The following is a 19,921-nucleotide window of genomic DNA, read 5'->3' as shown; positions in this document are numbered from 1 at the left end:
TCAACAGCAAAGTCCTCTCTAAGTTTACTCAAGACAGAAGTGAATACCATGGCCATCAGTAGAGCTACAAAGAGCTGTTTTGTTCACTCACAGTAATTAGATCTGGAGGGCCCACAGAGTCTGGGAGCCCCTGTAAGGATATGCAAACCTTTGTTTGTACATGTAGCATTTTTCTGGGATCTAAGTCACAGGGGCCACTGAGTTATGCCCTGGTGTCCTCCACCTGAGGACAAAGCCAACGCAAGAGGGAGAGCCAGGTCAAGAGAACCAGAGAGAAACGGAGCCAAGTCCTGGTCAGGCTGGGCTCGGGGCCTTCCCACCTCTAGACATTTTCAATTCTGGGTCAATCATTAACCCAGAAATGAAGAGGATAACAGGGACCTGAAAAGAAGTAGAGAAAATCTACCTATCCGTGCAGTCTTTTCCCCCACTTCTTCCCTGAGAGTTCCTCCAGCTCCCCACAGGAGAGGGGTTCCTCTCTCCCCCGTCGGTTTGGCAACTCCTTTGCCCCTTGGTGTTGGCACCTGCAACTTTCCTGCTTGTTGGGCCAGTCAAGACCAGCATCTCAAGGCAGGCTCAAGGTCAGGATTGTGATTTTATTTCCAGGAGCATCTGGCCCAGAGTCTAACAAAGGAGGAGAAACAATAGAAAGAGGGTAGAAGACAGGAATACTTAACCACACACCCAGTATGTCGTAAGCTCTGTGGTACGCACTTTTGCATCTGTTATTTTATTTAACAAACTAAACTTATTTATTTGGGTACTAGGAATTGAACCCAGAAGCATCCTTCCTCTAAGCTATACCCCCGACCTTTATTCATTTTGTAACAGGGTCTCTCTACGTTGCTAAGAATCTCACTAAGTTGCTGAGGCTGGCCTTGAACCTGCAACCCTCCTGTCACAGCCTCTCAAGAACTGAGATTATAGGTATGTGCCAATGCACCTGGCTAGTTTTCTTTTTCTTTTTTTTTTTTTAAACAAGTATGTTTCATTAAAAGTAAAAGACGAAAGTGCGAGTATTGCCATTTGTACAGAGGAGGAAGGAGAGCTCAGGGTGAAGAGCGTGGCCAAGGCCGCCCGCTGGCAGGCAGGCTCTCAAAGCCTCTGCTCTGCTGGCTCACGCCACGCTGCCATTGTAACTTGCACTGTTGAGCTAACAAACTGCTAAGAGCATGTGAAGAGGGCGTCCCCGGAGGCTAAGGCCCCAAGTATGTGCGGCCAAACGCTGTTGAGAGCGAGGTGTGTCTCAGGACCCTGGGATGCTGACCCAGGGCTGGGGAAGCTGCTGCAGTGCAGGGAGATCATGGGAACAAGGAATTGATTTTTTAATACATTTTTTTCTTTACCACATTCAAGATTATTAAAGACCTTAGTGTAGATTTTCTGTCTCGGCCTGTCCCCATGACACATAAACTTGTTTGGTAGAGATGAGAGATGGCAGAGAATGTCAACAGCTGGCCAGCTTCCTGTTTGGGGGACACGTGAGCAAAAGGTTGCAGCCTGCCCCTGACTGGCAGGGAGAACAAAACACCTTCAGAGAACCCTCTGGAGGCCGCTGCAGGAGGCCACTGCGCTTCCCCTGAGGAGGCTCTGCCTTAAAGGGGCCACATGTGTTTCATGTTTGGAGGAGTGTCTATTCAGATTATTAACTTTTTTTTTCCGATCCTGGGAATGGAACCAAGGGGCCTTCTACCTCTGAACTACAACTCCCAGACCTATTTTGTATTTTTTATATTTTATTTGGAAACAGAGCCTCACTAAGTAGCTGAGGCTGACTTAGAACCTGTGCAATCCTCCTGTCTCAGCCTCCCAAATACTGGGATTTCAAGCATGTGCCAGCACGCCTGGCTTATTAGCCCATTTTTAATCCAATTACTTTGTTTAGAGCTTTTATAGTTTCTTATATATTCTGCACAGGTAAATAGTTGGCGATTATTCTCTCGCATTCTGCAGGTTTCTCTTCACTCTGTTGTTTCCTTTGCTGTGCAAAAGCTTCTTAGTTTGATATAAATCCCTATTTCTATTTTTGTTTTCTTGGTGTATACCCAGCTATCCCACATCTGGGTATGCATGCAAGAGAAATGAACCAGCATTCCTAAGAGACACCTGCAGGCTCGTGTTTACTGCAGCACTATTTGGCATAGTTAGGATATGGAGCCGTCCTAGGTGTCCATCAACAGATGAATAAAGAAAACACGATATGCATACACAATGGTGTATTATTAAGTCTCAAAGAAGAGAGAAATCCTGTCATTTTCAGGAAGAAGGATGGAACTGAAGGACATATGTGAAATCAAAGAACCCAAACACAGGAAGATAAGTATCTCATGTTCTCTCTCATATGTGGAAATTAAAATGTAAACCTAGAAGTAAAAAAAAAAAAAAATTACTAGAGATCTGGAGGGGATGGGAAAAGGGGGCTGGATTTGATCAGTGTGTCCCATATAAAAATATCACACTGAGTCCCATTAATGTGTTTTAATAAAGGGGAGGCGCTGCCTGCTCCTCATCCCCACCAGCCCTCCTCTCTTCCCCTTTGTATTCTGCACGATCGGGGTCCTCAGGGACTTCACCCAGATGACCCCACGTCTCCTTCGAGGCTCCGGCAAATCCACTCCACAGTAACTGAAGTCTAATTTTAGTCCAAATTAGCAATTCCATCAACCATAAGCCTAAGTGGTCTTGGTCTATAAAGACATTGGAATTCTTGTGTTCACCTTCAACAGATCTTATGTTCAGAGTGTGTGAAAGATAAATTGATGTGATTGAAAAATTCAAATTTATATCAGAGTGTTTCTAAGTGTGTTATAAAATATTTGACACTGCTTTTTTTACTCAAACAATAGATACTGAAACTAAAGTTCCCCTGTGAGTTCTGTATTGGTGCATAAAAGGGGTCGCCCTACTCAAAGATTAAAGACTACCACTGGTCCTAGTCTTCCTTCCTTACCTCTGTTCCCCCTCCCAAGTGATGCGCCAGGTCAGTCCTGTGGGAAGACATCCCCAGCCCCCAGGATGGGCAGGCTCTACTCTCGGCTCCCTCCTTTCAGTCCTTTCTCCAGCCTTAGCTGAGAGATCTGCTGGTGCCTGGAGGTCATGGAGAGGTCAGGAAAGGAAGGAGGTTAGACGTGCAAAAGACCCACTCACCAAGGTGAGACAGGTGTGGAGATGGGGGCACCTGTAGTGGGCTGGCCTTAGCAGAGGAGTTAGAGGGAAGGGACCAAGGATGCAGTGAAATTGGCCAAAATTCAGACAACAAATGGCCCTCAAGTTTCCAGTGGAGATAGAGGTGGTTGCGATACACAGCAGGGGACACCTTTAAGGTCATACATTCAAGGAGCGAGTGGCCAAGGAGGGACTCAGTGACTCCTCCTGGGGGCAAGGTGAGGTAAGGGCAAAATGCTATTGTTAAGGTTAAATAAAGGGTGTGTGTGTGTGTGTGTGTGTGTGTGTGTGTGTGTATGTGTGTGCATGCTTGTGCATACATGTGTGTGCACGTGTGTGCATGCATATGTGTGACACAGAAGCAGGAATCTAAGCAGAAGCCGAGTGCTCAGAAAGCAAGTCCATAAATGCAGAGAGCTCAAGAGGTGGGGTGGGGCTGGAGAAAGCCGAAACCGTAAGTGTCACAAGTTCTCTGCCTGGAGGACTTTCCCCCAACCTTGCTGCCACTTCTTGACACCTTGCCCATTCTGTGAGGTCTAATTCAATGCCCCTCCTTCCTGCCTCAAAGTCTCCTTGGGATTGCCCAGTGAGTTGGAAGCTCATTGGGAATCCTTGTTTTATTTTATTTTATTTTATTTTATTTATTTTTCATGGTTGTGGAGATGGAACCCAGGGACATTTGACCTCTGAGCTATACCTCCTGTCCTATTTTGTATTCTTTATTTTGAAACAGGGTCTCACTAAGTTACAGAGGGCCTCACTAAGTAGCTGAGACTGCCCTCAAACCACGATCCTCCTGTCTCAGCCTCCCGAATGCTGGGGTTACAAGCATGTGCCACCACGCCCGGCATGGAATCCTTGTTTTAGAGGCTTCAGGGATGGTGGTTAGAAGCAGACAACAGAGTCAGAAGTTCTGGCTTTAGACCCCAGGTCAGAGCTCCACCACCTACAGTTTCCTCACTAGGAAAGTGCTGAGAACAAAGCTTATCTGCAGGCTCACTGTGAGGGTATGACTTGGCCTGCTCACTCACAGAGACACTGTCAACACCAGAGGAGACCATACAGCACATAACTGTAATCTCAGTACTTGGGAGGCCGAGACAGGAAGACCGCAGGTTTGAGGCCAGCCTCAGCAACTTAGTCCCTCTACAACTTAGTGAGACCCTGTTTCAAAATAAAAGAATAAAATGGGGCTGGGAGTATAGCTCAGAGGTAGAATGCTTCTGGGTTCAATCCCCAGCAACACACACACACACACACACACACACACACACACACACATGAGATCATGTAAGAGACTAAGATTCACTGACACATAACTATGATCTATAGTGATAGTTTTCATCTTTATCTTTATTTCCCTCCTCACAGCTTCTCATGAACTACCTTGCTCTGAGTGGAGACAGAGAGAGGCTAACAACAGAACAGGTATGGGCCACTGAGATTATGCCCTGTTCCCCCCAATTCTCAGAACAAAACTCCAGAAGAACTATGCTAAAAAGCCCCTTGCAGGTTGTGGATTTGGGAACAAAAGAATGTGTGCCTGGATTGCTGAGATGCAATCAGAAAAGCAGCGGATCCAGGCGTGGTGGTGCACACTTGTAATCCCAGTACTTGGGAGGCCGAAACAGAAGGACTGCAGATTTTTGGCCAGCCTCAGCAACTTAGTAAGGTCCTTTGCAACTTACCAAGACCATTTCCAAATACAATAATAAAATAGGGCTGGGAGTATAGCTCAAAGGTAGAATGCCCTTGGATTCCATTCCCAGCACCATGCACAGAAAAAGAAAGAAAGAAAGAAAGAAAGAAAGAAAGAAAGAAAGAAAGAGAGAAAGAAAGAAAGAGAGAAAGAAAGAAAGAAAGAGAGAAAGAAAGAAAGGCCAAGCATGGTGGCACACACTTGTAATCCCAGTACTTGGGAGACTGAGACAAGAGGATCGCACAGGTTCGAAGCCAGCCTCAGCTACTTAGTGAGGCTCTCAGCAACTTAGTGAGACCCTGTTTCCAAATAAAGTATAAGATAGGTCTGGGAGTATAGCCTGGAGGTAGAAAAGCCCCTGGGTTCCACCCCAGTACCAAATTTAAAAAAAGGAAAAGGAAAAGGAAAGGAAGGAAGAAAAGAGGAAAGAAGGAGGAAGGAAGTAAAAGCAGCAGAACTGCTGGACATTGTTCCTGGACAAAAGGCCCGTGGCAGTGACTCCTGCTCCCTGTAGTTCCACACTGGCACAGGAGAGAGGGTGAGAGTCTTGGGAGCCTGAGGGTGGTGCAGGGGTAGCAAAAAGGACTGGCAGGCTTGAAGAAGCCTTGCCAACAGGACAAAGAGAATAAAGAGAATGCACTGGCCTACAAGAACAATGGCCAGAAGCAGAGAGCTGGGGACGGAGCTAAAGACCAGGAGAGTGACCAGGGCTCTCCAGCGGGTGCCAGCACGGACTAGTGATGCAGGTGACCCCTGCAAGCCTGGGCCAGGCGCTGCTTTCCACAGTGCCCTGCAACTGTGTGAACACCCCAGGACTACAGAGCAACCCTAGTGCTCAATTGATTAGACCATCCTAAAGCGAGGTGTCATAAGTGGACTGTGTTTTCTGCCATTGCTATAATGGGGAGCTCAGGACAGAGATTAAGTTCAATGGTTAAAAAACAATAGTCTAAATCACACATATTTTGCGCACTTGAGTTTATAGCCTAAGATTTAGGCCCTGCATGCTAGTCAGAACTCACAAAGAAGAAAATAAAATTTAAAAACAGGCAAAAGTGACATGTGGTGCCAGGTGTGGTGATGCATGCTTGTAATCCCAGCATTGGGAGACTTAGACAGAAGGATTGTGATTTGTGGACAGCCTCAGCTACTTACAGAGGCTCTTTGCAACTCAGTGAGGCCCTGTTTCAAAATAAAGGACAAAAAGTTGGGCTGAGGGTGTAGCTCGGAGGTAGAATGCCCCTGGGTATTCCCCAGTACCAAAAAAAAAAAAAAAAAAAAAAAAAAAAAAAAAGTGAGCCCCGGTGACTGATGCTAGCACAGTAGTTATTCTGGGTCTTAACTGCCTGGGGGGGGGGGGAGGGTGCAGGGAGAGATGCCAGGAGTGTTCTAACTCTGATCCACATGGTGGTTGCATGGTTGTATATATACCTAACCTTTTTTTTTTCCTTTGAGGTACTAGGGATTGATCCCAGAGGCATCTACCTCCACACTACAATCCCAACCCTTTTTTCATTTTTGTTCCGAAATAGGTTCTTGCTAAGATGCTGAGAATCTCACTAGGTTGCTGAGGCTGTCCTCAAACCTGTGACCCACCTGTCTCAGCCTCCCAGTAAGTACTGGGATTACAGGCGTGGGCCACCACACTGGCTCCTAATTTTTTTTAAGAGTTGAGGCCAATCACTGAGAGATGTAGAGATGCCAGAGATGCCATGTGTCCCTCACTGTGGGATACCTGGCAGGCCGGAGCATCCAGGGTACCCCAGAGGGTGTTGGCCAGAGGGGTGGCAGCTGTGCCAGTCCTGACCCCCCAACCCTCCCACGGAGGACTGTTGGTTTTCAGAACTTTCCAGCAGGCAGCCTCGGTGAAGATGCCCTCCTTGGAGGCCCCACTGCCTGAGGGTCAAGCTGCTTTCAGGCTCAGCTCCAAGTGATAGACACAGTACGGTTGGTGGAGAATTCTGTTCTCTGATCTATGCAGGCAGATAGGAGTTAGACCCGGCTCTATTTTTCTCTCTGGGAAGCCTGAAGAACTTGCTTAACAGCACTGAATCTTATGTCCTTCGTCTATAAGCTGGGGTTAAAAATACCTTTTTTTTTTTTTTTTTGGTGGTACTGGGGATCCTGGAAGCCCTTCTACCTCTGGGCTACACTCCCAGACCTATTTTTATATTTTTTATTTGGAAACAGGGTATCTTAACCCAATGAGGCTGGCTTCGAACCAGCGCGATCCTCCTGTCTCCGCCTTCCAAGTACGGGGATTACAAGCGTGTGCCACCACGCCCAGCTACCTATCTCATTTTAAGTGATGATCTCATTTTAGTGAGATCACCACTTAATGATGGCCCTGGAAAAGGCAGCTGCCGTTGTCATGGGAACCCAGCAGACTAACCCTGATTTCTTAGCACTCATTAGCCACAGGGCCATGGCGATTGACCAAAGGTATGATGGGAGGGGTGCAGCAGGCAGGCAACAGGTTGGCTTTATCTAGATGACAGTAAAGAAATAGTCAAGCTGACTTTTCTGCCTAGAGTGACTGGCCACTCGGTGCTGAGTGGATGTAATTTGTGAGTCCCTGTCAATGACAACAGAAGTTCACCTGTGCATGCTAGGAATGGGACCTATATTGTACTAGGTGCCCGGCAGCTAGTAGGCACATTAAAATGAAGCGGTTATGGGTGACCTGTGGAATGCTTGCTTCCATACTAAGCCATGACATTCTAAGAGGCAGGCCAAGCGATGTTTGTTGGAGTCTTGAGCAGTTTCTGAGGACGTCCTCATACTCCCTAGTAATAAGCAAGAGCAACACGCTGGTTCCTGCCCTTACTCACACCTTTAACCTTCACTTGTCCAGCCAATATTTACAGAGTGTCTACTATGCTCCAGGGACCAGCGGGGCAATCAGGTTGGCCACACAGGTCTTGTGAGCATTCATTCTGTCATTCATAAGCAAAAAATACAATAATAAAAAATAAGCAATGCTGGGATCATTACCCAAGTGTCCTCAAACGGCCACCATGGACAAAGTTACATCACTGCCCCGGGGGTACCGTGAAGGTACCACAGGCACGGCTGCCTCGGGCCAGGCCAGAGGACCGCACTCCCCTCTCCTTGCTCACACCAGCCGCAGGGAACCACCTAGCATTTTGTTTTTGTTTCCTCCTGAGCTGCTGCTTCTAACCAACTGCTCTGTAGAATAAGAATCTCTCTGTTCCAGGACTAAATGCAGGTGAAGTACAGCTTCCCTGACCTCTCATTTTCTTACTGCCCTGCAGATAAGCACCCTGTTCTTTCATGGATTTTTAATAATAAAATGAAAAGTTAATGAGTAAAAGTAAAAGTAACAACATGATGAATTGTCCAAGACTGAGAAGTCTTGCCAAGTCCTCAGTCGTTGTTCCACCTCTGTGTTTTCTGGCTGGCCGCGTCCCAGAACTCGGGAGCCTAGAGGTATGATTAAAGCGGCGGGGGGGGGGGGTTGTTTAGGAGCCTCTGCTGAGTGACACTCATCTAGAGACCCCATCTCGCATAGAACAGGTCCCTTGGGCCTTTCCTTACTTATAGATACATCTTTTATCTTTACCTTTTCAAAAGCTACTTGGAGAAAAATCTGTTTATCCTCATGAGTGGCCAATAAATCATGGCCAGGTTACTGCAAAATTCCTCTAGTGGGCAGATCAGTCAGTACCTGCCACGCCAAAGTTTTCTCCTAGCAGAAACGGTCCCACGCCATGCCATAGCTGTTTGGTCTGGGTCACCAGTCTAGAAACTGGCCAGCAGATCATGACATTGGCTGGTGTGTGTGAAACGCTCTTCCCAAACGGCAGCAGGGGTGACTGGTTTGGTCAATGAATTGTTCCTTTCAGGACTGGGAAACTCCAGGGAAGAAGCAATTGGTGGGTAACAAGAGAAACTAAGAGAAGACTGAAAAGAGAGGAAGAAAATGGGAGAAGCCACTAAGTCACATCAGTGGTGTGAAGATTAAGAAATCATTACTACCAGGTGGATTGGGAACTTGAGATCATCTGATGTCTGTTGATTTCAGTTCCATAAAGGTAGAATAAGTTTCTGTAGACAAGAAAAATTCCAGCTCTGGCACCCTTTACCTATATAGCTCTGAGTTAATTAAAACACTTCTCTACTTCATTGTTCTAATATTGTATTTACCATGTGGACATGATTTTTTAAAACCAGCCTTAAGCATTGTCTTTTATAATGCTTAGGAAAATGTTCTCATAGCTCAATGTCAACCCAGTTTATCCTGTAAGCCAGGCATGGTGGTGCATGCTTGTAATCCCAGCACTTGGAAGGCTAGAGAATTGCAGGTCCAAGGACAGCCTCAGCAAGTTGTGAGACTCTCATGAACTTAGCAAGACCCTGTTTCAAAATAAAAAAATAAAATCGGACTGGGGGTATAGCTTAGAGGTAGAATGCCCCTGGGCTCAATCTCCAGCAACACACACACACACAAACACACACACACACACACACACACACACACACACACACAGAGTAGACTGTATTATTATCCTAATTTGACAAATGAGAAAACTGCGACTCAGAAAACTTAAGTAACTTGTCTGCAGCCACACAGCAAATAAATGACTAGGCTGGGGTTTAAACCCGGATCTGCCTGACTCCAATGCCCACATCCTTTCCACTCTATCCCATCTGCCTTATATGAGACCATTAGAGATAACATTTCATGCCTCAGAAGTCTCTAACAATATTTTATGGCCACTGAAATAAACAACACAGCTCTTCACATACTGACCTGTAACAAAATACAAAAATATACTGTGAAACTAAAAGAATGCAAGGAAAAATACTGTATATAGTAGGCCAGCATTTCTGTTTTAACAGAGGGCAATGAGTGCAGTGAGATATGCACAAATCAACTTGCCCTGCATAGAATAAGAACACCCAGACATTGCTAACAGTGAGGATGGTAAACCGTCATTGTTTTCCCTTCTGGGCTCCTGATTTTGGAATGTGGGTATGTTTTACCTAATCAAAAGAAACATTTTTAAATACCACAAAATTATTTCAATAACCTGTGAATTTCTGTCCCTGTGGTGTCTTCAAGCATGAAAACAGTCCCAGTTTTCTATGTTCAAAACTTCACAGCAAGTCGTCCAGAGACCATGGGAATCAATAGGTTAAACAGATATCCAGAAGTTCACAGCAAGTTTCTCTCGATTTCATAAGCATTAACATTCATAAGAAAATTGAAACAAAGCAGCCTCAGGGAGAAATTTACTATCTTTTGCCTAGAAAGTGAAAGAGATTTAGAAATTTTGAGGTTAAGGATTACCAGAGTAGATGAATCGACAATGAACAGAGCTTGTCCCATCTCTATCCTGTGTCTGCTCTCTCCTCAAAACCAACCTCTCTATTGAAGCTCGTTACTTAGAGGAGGTGGGAGAAAAAGGAAGAGAAGGAAAAGAAGAGGAGCAGGAGGATGGCAGAGCAGTGAGGGAGGAGAGAATATTCATGCAAAAATGATTCCAGATACACTAAGGATTTAACTATCAAACTGTAAATATAATAAAACTAAAAGAAATTATAAGTGGATCAGTATATTAATAAGCAATGGAAGGCCTTTCTAAAAATGCACACCAAGGGTAAAGACCATTAAGGAAATGAATAATAGACCTAAATACTTTTGTACATTAAAAAAAAAGCTATAGTTAAAAATTATGAGTCAGCCGGGCGTAGTGGTGCATGCTTGTAATCCCAGTACTTGGGAGGCTGAGACAGGAGGTTTACACAAGGTTTGAAGCCAGCCTCAGCAACTTAGTGAGACCCTGTTTCCAAATAAAAATATAAAATCAGTCTGGGAGTGTAGCCCAGAGGTAGAAAGCCCCTGGGTTCCATCCTCAGTACCACACAAAAAAATTATAAGTGAAAAAGCTATAACTAAAAATTATGGGTCAAATAAATACATTTTGACTCATAATTTAAAATTATAAGTCAAATGACCAGTAGAAAATATTTTCAAAATGCATTACAAAAGATTATAGCCTTTAATATCCAAATAGTTTTTATAGCTCTATTGAAAAATCACCCAAAACTGAAAGGAGAACAAAAAACAAAAATATAAACGCCATCCTCAATGAAACCAAGAGTCATCAGTAACCCTAAACCACAGAACACAGAGACTGGAGAATGACTTTGCAGAGAGAAAGGTCAGACCAAGTGACTAAAGAGAGACATGCTTGCCCCTCAGAAATCAAAAGACCAGGAATATTAAGGTCATGTGGGAAAAGGAAGGCAAGGGTGGGTGGGGCTGATAATGGGGAGCTTCTTGAAGAAGTCCTTATGCCAGCAGGGCACATTATTGTAACTGTAGTACTTGGGAGGCTGAGACAGGAGGATTGCAGGTTCAAGGCCAGGTGCAGCACCTTAGTGAGGCCCTCTGCAATTTAGCAACCCTATTTCAAAATAAAAAATAAAATAGGGCTAGAAGTGTAGCTCACAGGACATCCCTGGTTTCAATCTCAGTATCACAAACAAATTTTAAATTAAAATTTATGCCTTCTGTCCTTCTCATTCTCACGAGAAAAAGATTTATTCTCTGAAGAAACCAGATCAAAGCGGTTCTAGACTCCAGACACCTGAAACTGAGGGAGTCACAATTCAGACATCACACTGAAAATAAAGAGGTTAAGTAGAGATTGCGTGCACGCACACATATACACGAATAGAGAGGCCCAAAGATACTGACATTGGGGATCCCCAGTGATAGCCCTGGTGAGACTCTCCAGCCCACCAGCCTCCAGCCGTATTCCATGTACAAATATTAGCACCGTATTTGAAGAAAACTTCTGGGTGGGTTGAGCAGTGAGCCCCCAAAAGATGTCTGTGTCATAATCTCCAGGATCTGTAAATATTAACTTGTACGGCAAAAAGAGTGAACATTATTTCATATGGCACAAGGCATGATCAAGGTATAGAGCTTAGAGGAGGAGCTCTTCCAGAAAATGGTCCCTAAATGAACTAGTTGAACCTTTACAAAACACAGACACATGGAGGGGAAGACATAGACAAGAGGGGACAGGGTGACCACGGCTGCAGAGACTGGAGCTGCACGTCCAGGAGTAAAAGAATGCTAAGGACACTCCATCCAGGGGAGTTAAGTCCTTGAAAACATCTTGACTCTGCACTTCTGGCCTTCAAAACTCCAAGAGAATAAATTTCCATTGTTTTAATCTACCCAGTTTATGGTAACTTATTATGGCAACCCTGGGAAACTGATACACCCACAAGATACAACAAGCAGAATAAAGGAAATGGAAGAATGAAAATGTAGACAAAAACTTTAAATAGATTATAATAGCCTTATATAATATATTATATAATATATAATATATAATTATATATATTATATATAATATATATTATATATAATATATATCATGTATAAATGTAGGGACTCCTAAAATAAATAGCAAGGACTCAAACTAAGGATATGATGGCAGAAATTAACAGTTCACAGAAGAGTTGAAAAATAAAATTGAGAAAATTATCTACACAATAGGAAAAAAGGATAGAAATGTTTAATAAGAGAAGGCAAAAAAAAACTAAAATTAAATTCAAAAGGTCCAACACTTAATAATAGCTTTAGAGGAGAGACTAGATAAAACAGTAGAAGGTATAAAAGAGCTTATAGAAGAAAACTTTTCAGAATTGAAAAATATGAGCCTTCAAATTGAAAAAAACCCATCATATCCAATCCAATGAATGAGAAAAGACCCCTGGCTATTATGACTGCTGTTGTAGAAATGCATCTGCTGACATGAAAAATGATTATAATACAATATAGATGAGATAAACTGTCATGTGTCAAATAAGAGCAATTCTTATAAAATATTTAATAGATAATATGGAACAATAACCTTAAAATGTCAAAATAAAATTATTTTCAACCTTGCATTTTATACTGAAACTATCAATCAAGTAAGAAGGTAGAAGAAAAACATTTTTGGAGACAAATTCATTTCCCATATACTCTTCCATAGTAAGCTATTAGAGGTCATGATCGATTAGAATGAAGGATGATACAAGAAAGAAGATATCATGGTTTAGTTCAGAGTGCTACAACAAAATACCATAGACTGAATGACTCGTACACAGCAGAAATCTACTTCCCACAGTTCTGAAGGCTGGACGTCGGGTGCCTGCACGGTCAGGTTTGGTGAAAGTCATGCTCCAGGTTGAAGATTGTTGACTTTTAAAAAAAATCTTCACATGGTAGAAAAAAGGTGAGGGAACTCTCTGGAGTCTCTTTCCTAAGGGCACTAACCTCATGGATGAGGGGTCCATCTCCTCACCTCATCACCTCCCAAGGGCCCCTTCTCCCACACCAGCACATTGGCTTAGTTGCTGAAGGTCTGCACTGGCCTCGATCCTCCTGTCTCAGCCTCCCAAGCGCTAGGATGACAGGCGTGCGCCACCACGCCAGGCACACACCAGCACACTGGGAGCTAGAATTCTAACATATGAATTTAGGGGGCACAAATTTTCAGTCCACTGTACATGGGACCCAAGAAGGGAAAATCACATAGAAACAAGACAAAAGAAGCTCCTTGGATGACAGCAAAGAAAAGAGCTGGCGTAACGTCTGTGCAAACTGGCCTCGAGAGCCACCAGCTCAGAAGAGAGCAGGGGCCAAGGGAAAGAAAGCTCTCTGAAATGGAGGTATCCAGGGGTGGCCGGGCTCACAAATCATTTAGAAACATGGAGGTAAATAAAAGGAGAACTATTTGAAACAAGTGAAATCAATTGTTCCAGAAGAGTGGGCTGAAGGAGGAAATGGAAACAAGAAACTGCTCTTCTAAGGCTTTTAGCTCTTGCCTTTTAAAGTTTCAGATTTCTAGGGCTACCACAACAAATTAACACAAATTTAGCAGCTTAGAAAATCAGAAATTTAGCCGGGCATGGTGATGCATGCTTGTAATCCCAGCATTCCGGAGCCTGAGACCAGAGGCCCGTGGTTCGTGGGCAGCCTCAGATACTTAGTGAGGCCCTCCGCAACTTAGTGAGACCCTGTTTCAAAATAAAGAATAAAAATAGGGCAGGGGGTGTAGCTCCGAGGTCAAATGCCCCAGGTTCCATCCCCAGACCTGCAAAAAAAAATTTTTTTTTGAAATTTATTTTCTGGAGATCAGTGCACAATCAAAATCTGGAGGCAGGCTCCCTCTGGGGGATGTAGGGAAGGACCTGCCCCATGTCTCTCTCTGAGCTCCATGGTGGCTGCCCCTGGGTTCCACCCCCAGTACCACCAAAAAAATATTATAAACCACATTTTTTAAAAAAATACATCTCTTTAGCCTATATTATAGGACCTGCTTTCAGCTAATGGAAAAGATGGGAGACCTGACTACTAGTTACAGTTTTATCACTCAAGGCACATGGGAAATACTCAAAATCTGTCTTCATCCAGTATCTACCTTGGTGTCAGATACTACACTTGAGGCAAGAAAGCTGTTACTATTACTACTATCAGTGTTACCTGTCTATCTTTAGACTGGTCCCCGTAAAAGGACATTAGCATGTAGATGACAGTGGTAGTCGTGGCTTGACTGAATAGCTGTGAATGGAATGATTCTGCTCCAAGTAGTACAGAACAGGATACTTTTCTTTTCAGGAAAGTTCAGGAGGAACAAAAAGAAGCAAACATAAAACCTGAACTAGCTAGAGACCCCTGCGAACAGGAAGGGTTTCCCTGGACTTAGATGGTTGGAGTAGTGGGCAGGAGGGGATGAGGTGGGGACACTGCACGTGAAGTTGCTGAGCTCCTTCCTCCATACAGTGATGTTTTCCTGCCAGTCCACGAGGCTGCAGGCGTAGGCAGGCGAGCACAGAGAAGGTGAGGAGGTGGGAATGGGAGCGTTAACTGACCTGGAGACATCACCGGGGAAGGCACCAGCAGACCTGACAGAGGTAACGCGTTCTGTACCTTTAAGATTCCCTGGGAAAACGGAGTCAACAAAACTGGCTAAACCTGCAGCAACCTATTGCTCAGAATTAATCAGAGCTGTCTCGTGGTTAATTTTCAACTTCTTTCCAATTTCACCAGACCTCATAAATTTTGTTCTGACCCCAGCATCAGCAAAATCAGTGCCACTGTTGATGGTCTTGGACCCTGGACCTCACACTCCCCAAGCTTTGGCTTTCTGTTCCCCTCAACTGCTAACAGTCCCAAACCATACACAAAAGCCGATGCTTGTCCCTGGCTCCCGGGAACAAGCTAGGCTATCCCTGGGCTTTATTTCTCAGAAGTCTCAACAGCCAGGCAAGAAGTCTCTGCCTCAACCCAGCAGAACCAGACTTGATGGGATAATATTTTAAGTCTTGGGCAAAGAGGGTAACTTGGGATGGACCCCTGTTATAAATAAGGGTGCAGTTGACATCATCTATGGGTCTAATTATTTTATGAAGATAAACACAATTATTATAACCAAATTGAAGCAAATACTACTGAAAGGAAACAAATGTATTAAAACTAAACTTTAAAAATAAATTAAACTTCATCCGAGGGTCCTCAGCTTCATCGTCTATACTACCCCTTACTTCCCAGTGACCTTCCTTCAGTCTTGCGCTGACCACACAAGATCCTGCTTCAGCCTGAGCTTAGACCTCGCTGTTGGAGAAACTGCATGGTATGGTGGCAAACATGGGAGCCTGGACTCAGAAAGCCCAGGGTTCAAACTGTATCCTTGTCAGTCATCCTCTGTGCAGCCTAACTTTCCCTACTCTTACAACATGGAAGTCATCACCAGCCCAGGTTGGGCTGAGAACCACAAGTTATATATATATATATGAGGTCTGGCTGCAGCCCTGGCTCCAGTTAGTCTGTGGCTGGTTGTAGTCATTGTGTCTGAGTCAGAGACCAAGTGTAAGTTCTAAGCACCCAGCTGCCCTGACTTTATCAGAGGAAGGAATTAATGCCCATGTCACCATCGCTCATAAAAAGTTCCAAATGGGCATCTGATTTTCAAGTAAGCACAGGTCCAGCTGTGTGTGTGTGTGTGTGTGTGTGTGTGTGTGTGTATGTATGTGTGTGTGTATGTATGTATGTGTGTGTGTGTGTGTGTGTATGTCCATCTCAGGCCCAGGAGCCAGTCCAGGCAGGTCTCTGGGGACTTGCTGCTTTTCACCTGCTCAGATGTGCCTGAGCCCATTTGTTTACACACCTGGAAGAGGTTGGCAGCTTCCAGGACCCTCTGGACGTTCTGCTTGGTGATCAGCGCCTTGCTGGTATACGTGTAGTCCAGGAGCATGTGCATGGTCTCAGCATCCACCCCTTTAATGATGATCCTCTTCTCATACTTTTCCTTTAAGTCATTGCAGAACATGGCTCTGGAAGAGAGACATAAGTGTGAATCCCACCAGAACTCCTGATTCTAGGCTGTCTTTCTGGAACATTGGGGTCCCCTGGAGGGGGTGATTGCTTGGCTTCTTCAGCATCCACCACACGCCAGACACTCACTCAGTGCTTACTGAACTGTCCTGCTCTGCTGATGCCAGCTGGAATCACCAAGACCAGTCCCAGATCTATTTTATGGGCTCAAAGTGCTGGGGATCCTTTGACCAATTTGAGGGCATTGTGGGATTTCAAAGCCTCATTTGTCCTTTCCTTCTCAATGCCCAGCACAACAGCATTTCTAACTCAGTTCTCAGTTCTTGTCCCAGTTCTCCTTGGCCTAGAGCTAGGCTCTGCATCCTAGCTCTGCTACCAGGGACCCAAATTTCCTCTAGCAGTGCAAGTGGCTCCTGCAGCTGCCTCTTACCCCAGAAGTTGGATATTTGCTCATGGATTCCCAGTTGCAGCTGGGAGTCTTGAATTCCCCCACCCCAGGCCTTAACTTCTCAAGGCCATTACTCTGTACTCGCCCTATGCCTTCGGTCCCTCCCCAGGACTAGATTTTGGATCTTTAGCATCTATCTTAGAAGCAGGTTTGAAAGGATGTTAGTTTTAGCATAAACAAACCAGAATTTAATCCCAGTCTCACCAACTCAAAAGCTGGATAGATTATTTAATTTCCATGAAATTCAGTTTTTTCTTCTGCAATGGAGATTTTAAGGTCTATTTTTAGTTTATTATCAAGGATTAGCTCATTAGCTAATAGTTAAGGAGAGATAGAGAGATTTTCTTCACACCCCTGTCAGGCCAATATATGAACTCATCATTCTTCTTAGACTTTGACACTTGAACAGTTAGTCTTTCTCAGGGCAATTTATTTATTTATGAGCAATTTATTTACTTAATTACTTACTTATTTTGCAGCACTAGGGATGGAACCCAGGGACATTGTACCTCCGAGCTACACGTCCAGCTCTATTTTTTATTCTTTATTTTTTGAAACAGGGTCTTACTGATTTGTAAAGGGCCTCCCTAAGTAGCTAATGCTGTCCGCGAACCACGATCCTCCTGTCTCAACTTCCCAAATGCTGGGATTACAAGCATGCACCACCACACACCACCACGCCCAGCTAAACTTATTTATTTTAAAAATGCATTTTAGAGCCAGGCGTGGTAGCACACGCTTGTAATTCCGGCATTCGGGAGGCTGAGACCAGAGGATTGCAGTTTGCGGACAGCTTCGCCTACTTAGTGAGGCCCTTCGCAACTCAGTGAGACCCTGTTTCAAAGCTAAAAAGACTAAAAAATAGGGCTGGGGGTGTAGCTCAGAGGTGCAATGACCCTGAGTTCCATCCTCAATAACACACACACACACACACACACACACACACACACACACACACACTACATTTTAGCCAGGTGTGGTGGTGCATACTTGTAACTCCAGTACTTCCAAGGCTGAGACAGGAGGATCACAGGTTCATGGCCAGCCTCAGCAACTTGTAAGACCCTCCATAACTTAGGGAGACCCTGTTTCAAAATAAAGAACAAAATAGGGCTGAGGGTGTAGCTTTGAGGCAGAATGCCTCTGGGTTCAATCCCCAGTACCTCAAAAAATAAATGAACAAATAAATTAAGTGCATTTAAACCTTACCGTGTACCTAAAAAGACTTCTGGAATTCAGTACATTTAAAGGGTATCAGAAATATGGCAGATTGCATAAGTTTAAAGTAGGAGGGAAGACAACAGAAAAACATGGGTGGAACATAAACACAATCTATGAATAAGGCTAGAAATGCCCACCACAATAGCCTCGCTGCCATTTCAGGTGGCTTACATGCATAAGAGAGGCAAGTTTGTCAGTTACACCAGTTACAATTCTTGTTATAAATGTTTTTAAGCAAGTCTAGATGATTAGAATTATTGTTAGTATTATGAACTATATGAAAGTTTTCTTGAAAATGAAAAACAGCCTCATAACATTCTTACCCCATGAGTCTAATTCTTCATAGCTGTAACTGAAATAATTTCTTCAGTCTCATTTCTACAAAAAACTCTTCACTCTCTTGCCCTTTCAATGGGTGTCAAACCCTAGAAATTCCACAAGCTAAGACAGTAACACCTATAAAAATAACTCCTTGGAGGTTCTGGAATTCATTCCCTTCAACTCACCATGCACTTACACAACACTCACTTTATATGTAAGATACTGGAATAGGGGTGGGGCCTAGTGCTCCCCTTCCTTCTCTTCCTGTCACCCTGAGCTCCACAAACCTGGCCTCACATGGACTGTACCTCTAGACCTCCAAAAACTGTGAGCAAAGAAATCTTTCTTCATCTAAACTGTGTGTGGTCAGGAATATTGAGTCTAGCAGTGAGAATATTGCCCAAGACAATAAATACTCATATTGCAAGTAATGAGAAAGCATGCCCTGAAGGGAACATTTATTTTGATGAAATGATCTGGGATGACAAAATGCTTATGGGATTATATGAACAGAAACACTACAAGTTTGAACTAAAAGGATGGAGACAGAAAAAATGAAAGAAAGCTATCGAACTTGGATTTGACAGAATAGGAAGGAAAATGGAGGTACTCAACTATGAATATGCCTTATCTCTCAAGAGATAAAAATTACCCTGATTGCTATTCAGAGGTCACCGAGACCACCACTGAAGTTCAATAAGTGGGGCAGCCTCTACCAGAAGCCTTGGGGCAGGATTCCTGGTCACAGCCATAGGCGTGCTGTTGCCACCTCATTGAGTCTGGGGGGCAGAGCATCCTGCCAGAGAGGACTATTCTCAATCCTTAAAACCCCATGAATTCACCTTTCTAGGTTTGGAGCTCTTTCTGGAACCATCATCATTTCCTTCTTCTTCTTTTTTTTTTTTTTTTTACTTCTCCCTTTCAGATCAGGAATGTTATCTTGTCTCACTATTGTACTAGAAAGCACATTACTTGTCTGGCTTCATAGATTCACACTGGAAAAAAATTTTGTCTCAGGATAAATTACACATAAATTCTCACCATATCTGATTTAGATATTTACATGAGTCTTTGGAGTTAACACTGGAACAAATTAACTTTTGGGACTACAGGGATATACTGGATGTATTTTGTATATAAAAAGCACATGAAAGCTGGGCGTGGTGGCACACACTTGTAATTTCAGCATTTGGGAGGCTGAGATGGGAGGATTGCAGTTCGTGGACAGCCTTAGCTACTTAGTGAGGCCCTTTGCGACTCCGTGAGACCCTGTTTCAAAATAAAGAATGGAAAATAGGGCTGGGGGTGTAGCTTGTAGGTAGAACGCCCATGGATTTAACCCCCAGTACCACACACACACACACACACACACACACACACACACACACAAAAGCACATGACTTCGAGGGGCCTAATGTGGGATGTCATGGACTGATTTAGGTCCCTCCCAAAATAGACATGTTGAAGTCCTAACTGCCATTGTGACAATATTTGGAGAGAGGGCTTTTAGGAAGTAATTAAGGATAAACAAAGTCATAAACATGACATCTTAAACAGATAGAATTGGTATTTGTATAAGAGGAAAAAAGATATCTCTCTCTCCCTTCTCTCTCTCTCTCTCCCCTCATACACCAAAGAAAGACCACATGAGGGCATAGTGAGAGATGACCATTTGCAAGCCAGGAATAGAGTTCTCATCCAA

The 19,921-nt window shown here is 44.0% G+C and overlaps 1 protein-coding gene across 4 annotated transcripts in view; it reads right to left on the bottom strand.

Moving 5' to 3' along the window:
• Positions 1-19,921, bottom strand: part of KLHL6 (kelch like family member 6) — a gene marked incomplete at both ends in the record, with an annotated part of 65,584 nt that overhangs the window by 18,091 nt on the left and 27,572 nt on the right. For all 4 annotated transcript variants that reach the window (XM_080695470.1, XM_080695469.1, XM_080695472.1 and 1 more), the window contains one exon: positions 16,063-16,228. In XM_080695470.1, coding sequence (XP_080551596.1) covers positions 16,063-16,228 — 166 coding nt within the window. The remainder of the gene's footprint in view (positions 1-16,062; positions 16,229-19,921) is intronic.

This window comes from Muscardinus avellanarius (assembly GCF_963383645.1).
Source record: "Muscardinus avellanarius genome assembly, chromosome: 5".
Lineage (NCBI taxonomy): Eukaryota > Metazoa > Chordata > Mammalia > Rodentia > Gliridae > Muscardinus > Muscardinus avellanarius.
This window is presented reverse-complemented; position numbering and strand designations above follow the sequence as displayed.